Consider the following 4,115-nt stretch of genomic DNA (forward strand, 5'->3'; position numbering starts at 1 on the left):
CAAATGGTGTTAAGAGACCGACCATATGCTATTAACTGGCGAGGTTACCTGGCAGATTTCCACCACAATCGAGGATATGTCAAGTACGCCCTTGCAGAGGCGGGGTCCTCCATCGTCCGCTGTGCAATAAATATCTCTTTTCTGTTACCACTAATTAAATATTTTCTCTCCCCTCCACCCAAACATCCGGTCGCCGCCACATTATCAGAATAAATTCGTCAATATGAGCGTCTCCACTGATGATAACTGGCAACCCAAAGCCATAGTCTTCGATCTTCTCACCGGCCTCCTAAACTCATGGGATCTATGGGACGCATCAACCCCGTCCAAAACCCACCAAGACGGCGGCCGCTGGCGTCGACGCTATCTCGAAATCACCTTTGGCACTGGCTCCTACAAGCCCTATGAAGACCTCGTCAGACAAGCCGCCGCTGAAGTCGGTCTCCCGCCATCAGCGCCCGAAGCGCTCCTCAAGAACTGGTCCAGCATTAAAGCTTGGGATGAAGTTCCCTCTGTTCTCCAAGGTTTAAGAGCGCAGGGCTATAAACTTGGCGTTATTACCAATTGCTCTAAGCACTCGGGATACATGGCTATTCGCGGTGTTGAGGAGCAGGCTAGTGCTGGGTTTGAGACGCCGTTTACTTTTGACGCTGCTGTAACTGCTGAGGAGAGTGGGTTTTACAAACCTGTTAAGGAAGCATATCACGCTATCCTGCCTAAGCTAGGGGTGGATGCTGAGGATATTCTGTTCGTTGCTGGAAGTGCAGGGGATGTTGAGGGTGCGACGAATGCGGGGATGAAGGTTGTTTGGCATAATAAGATTGGGTTGACGAAGAAGGGAAGTTCAGTTCCATTGAGGGAAAGCAGTACGTTGGATGATGCTTTGAAGGGATATTTGAAGGAGCGTGAGTAGTAACTACAGATGTGTTATTTACAGTTGAGGCTCGTGGCTGAGAGCTTAAATCAGCAGACAGAACTTAGAGTAGTAACTACTTGCATATATCCAAGCTTTCTCGCGTAGAGTTAGAAAATAACCGCTGTCTTGTGGCCTAGAACTCCCCAGGCTATAATTTATTTAGACTCCTGGGTTAAGCATATTTCTTTCTACTTATCCATAATCTAGGTCACTTTCATCTTTGGAGTCATTTCTCCGAGTAATCTCTTAGTTGATTCGGCTGGGATACATTTTAGTCATGCTCGCCACTGCGCTTGTCCACTCAGGGCACAGCTAGGTGGAGTCTCATCAATAGCGTTGTCAATAGTGTACTTTAATATTCACTAGTTCATCCCTAAAGCTCCTCCACCAAATAAGATGGCGCTGGCCCTCCTATTTTGGCATAAATTAAAAAAGAACATCAGCCGTCCTCAGCCCTCCCGAGAATTTTCTTCTTCTTTCCACTCCATTCTTGTCCTTCGTTAGCTTGGTTTTAGCCATATCATTTCTTCCTTGCCTGATAGATCCTGCCATTCGTTGCCCAGTCCATTCTCTTCAATGCGCTATAACGTTTTGGTCTCGTTGGCCTTTGCCGTGGCCGCAGCAGCAGGTCCATGCAAGCCAAGTGCTTCTAGTAGGTTTTGCGAAGGCAATGCCTTATGAGAAACCGCCTGCTAACATCAGCGAATCAGCGACCGTCGGCTCATCCACTTCACAAGAAGCTTCTGAGACTGCTACTGACTCGTTAACTTCATTACGACCTTCTGAGACATCCACGCTGTCTGCGACTTTGTCAGCCGACTCTAGCTCTCTTCAGCCGACGAGCCTCTCTGTCACAGAATCGGCATCTACCACAACTGATGCAGCCACCTCATCCACCATTGCTCCTACTTCTACCTCATCTCCAATCCTTGGAACCTTCAACGCAATCGGCCAAGGCGGCGGTGCAAGCAACACACCTGCCAGACTCCCCCCACCACAGTACGGCTCCATAACGTTGGGCGGATACAACCCTTCGGATGTAGGACCAGGCGTATTTTCCATCGAGGCAGGCACCGGGGCCCTTTTTGTCGACGGCTCCAAGATATGTGGCTTCTACGGCGGCGGACAGTCTGCTTCGGTCTATGTTTGCAATGCCACGCCCCGGACAAATGAGGCGCCCATCACCTGCGAGCAGGGACAGACAGATGGAGGTGCTCTGAAATGCAGTGCACCAATAATGAATTGCATCGAAGACAATAACGATGATAATGATCCCGTTTGCTATGCCACTGGGGGTGTTTGGACACAATTTATGGGATTCCAGTTGCTGGGCAATTATTACCTTCTTAGTATAGGTTCTCAGGCTGCAGCTACTGGATCAAATGTTCCTATCAGCCTTATTATCCAAGCTCTTTAGGACGGCGTATACTAAAGAAATATTATGGAAGCAATTAGCTATAGATTATATGATAATTTTCAAAACTAGCATGATTAAAAGAAAACAAGGAAGAGAAGTTATTAGGGAAAAGAAAGAAAGTCCCAGCCATGTTATTAATCCTTCTTCTTGAAAATAGCACGCAAAAATGTTTGGCTCTTCCGGAGTGGCACCCCCGATTCCAGAAAGCTACTTCTTTGGTGACATGCCTCCTCGATGCAAGACTGATCTTTACACCACAGCTCAGAGGTGCTTTTTTGGATCCATCTCTGTAAATTGTCATCTGGTGTGATATCATTAGGATGTTGATTACTTGTCAGCACTTCAAGAATCGATGCAATGCGCGCATACTTGTCCCAATTAATAATCCTTTCCGAATCTTCAGACCCCTTCCCTTCTTTAGGTGTCACATCTTTATACCGCCCGTTAGTGAAAAAGAGCTCGCTCAAATATGAGCGGAGAACGGGGAGACATGGACCCGAGGAGGCGACGGTCAAGGCTTGGAGTTTCTTGCGATTACCCGAAGGGTCAACGATCACCCGCAAACAGCGGAGTGATTCCTTGACCGGCAGTGATACTGCATTCCATGAGGCCCTGAGCCTAGCCACAGCATGATCATCTAAGCCAGAAGTAACAGCAACAAGTCCGTCAAAGTTGTTTAACTGGAAGAGATGCTGAGCAACAAGAATCCATTTCCCTCTTATAGCGCCGCGATTCTTGGGGTCGAGGTCGGTAAGGATACTGTGCTTGACCCAATTGGAGAGCCCGTCGCTGAGCTGCATCATAGATGCTACGTGAGGAGCACTTGACTTGTTTAGCATCCACCTTTCGGCAAGAAGCTCCTTCCTCTGAATAGAGCAGAATATTCTCATCTGCTTGACGGTAATCTGACATGCTAGATGCTTATGACACATGTCAAGGATGGAAAACTGGTCGTTTCGGTCGTTAAAGAAGCTGTTTGCTGTCTTTAGTGTGACCAGATTTGCATGCTGACATGTGTTTTTGTTCTCATCGGCGGGTAAGGAATCGTCGTGTGTTTTGTCCGTTTCTAGGGTGGGGAGGTCCTTAATAAGGTGTAGCAAGAATGCGGAGTACATGGGTAGTGCGATATGTATTCGCTGTATGATAAAGTTCTCAAGGGATGTAAGGATACGTTGATCTGTGGCAGGGTTCCAATTGGATTCTAGCCACACTCTAAGAGCATGGCATACTCCAAGATGGATATGTCCTTGCTTAGATGCCTTGGCATAGTCAGCGGCATTGAAGCGCCTGATGAAAGGAGACAGTATCTCCTCTGGAGTACAAAAGAGTTCGGACGTCGCAAAGAATGCCGAGACGAACTGATCTCTGTTTGCCCTTGGTTCACAGTCTGTGAGGCACTTCACCAAAGTAGACAATTAACAGCTTGAAATCTCTGTCCTCACAACGAGCGAGCGATCGGGGACCAAGCCATCGTCTTGCAAAATTGAAGACTGTATGTTGACGCTGTGACGAGCCATGTTGGCTAAAATCCCAGATATCTGAGGTACTTGTGGGGACTGGTAGCTCTATTATATCTTCTGGCCTTGTATAAATACTAAGCTTAATTATACTTTTTAAGAATTTCTAACTATTTTAAAGTACTATAAAGTGTACTTTTTAAAACTATAAGGTATAATATCTAGTTTGCTTATATATTTAATTTACTTATTATATATTTTATATATAAAACTTAAAAATAGCTTAAGTAATATTAAAAGTAACTAATACTGATTTATGTATATA

At 46.1% G+C, this 4,115-nt stretch overlaps 3 protein-coding genes across 3 annotated transcripts; 2 read left to right on the top strand and 1 right to left on the bottom strand.

Annotated features, from left to right (window-relative positions):
• Positions 1 to 223: 223 nt before the first annotated feature.
• On the top strand, positions 224 to 913 carry FSUBG_14089 (haloacid dehalogenase; the record flags this gene model as incomplete). Its single annotated transcript, XM_036679045.1, has 1 exon — positions 224 to 913. One exon carries the CDS (start codon positions 224 to 226, stop codon positions 911 to 913), a length of 690 nt encoding a protein of 229 aa, XP_036530450.1.
• A 673-nt stretch (positions 914 to 1,586) lies between these two features.
• FSUBG_14090 (uncharacterized protein) lies at positions 1,587 to 2,333 on the top strand (the record flags this gene model as incomplete). Its single annotated transcript, XM_036679047.1, has 1 exon — positions 1,587 to 2,333. One exon carries the CDS (start codon positions 1,587 to 1,589, stop codon positions 2,331 to 2,333), a length of 747 nt encoding a protein of 248 aa, XP_036530451.1.
• Positions 2,334 to 2,467: 134 nt separating this feature from the next.
• FSUBG_14091 (Ras guanine-nucleotide exchange Cdc25p) lies at positions 2,468 to 3,850 on the bottom strand (the record flags this gene model as incomplete). Its single annotated transcript, XM_036679048.1, has 2 exons — positions 2,468 to 3,730; positions 3,776 to 3,850. 2 exons carry the CDS (start codon positions 3,848 to 3,850, stop codon positions 2,468 to 2,470), a joined length of 1,338 nt encoding a protein of 445 aa, XP_036530452.1.
• Between the last annotated feature and the right edge of the window lie 265 nt (positions 3,851 to 4,115).

Source organism: Fusarium subglutinans (genome assembly GCF_013396075.1).
Source record: "Fusarium subglutinans strain NRRL 66333 chromosome Unknown NRRL66333_c0000551, whole genome shotgun sequence".
Taxonomy (NCBI): Eukaryota; Fungi; Ascomycota; class Sordariomycetes; order Hypocreales; family Nectriaceae; genus Fusarium; species Fusarium subglutinans.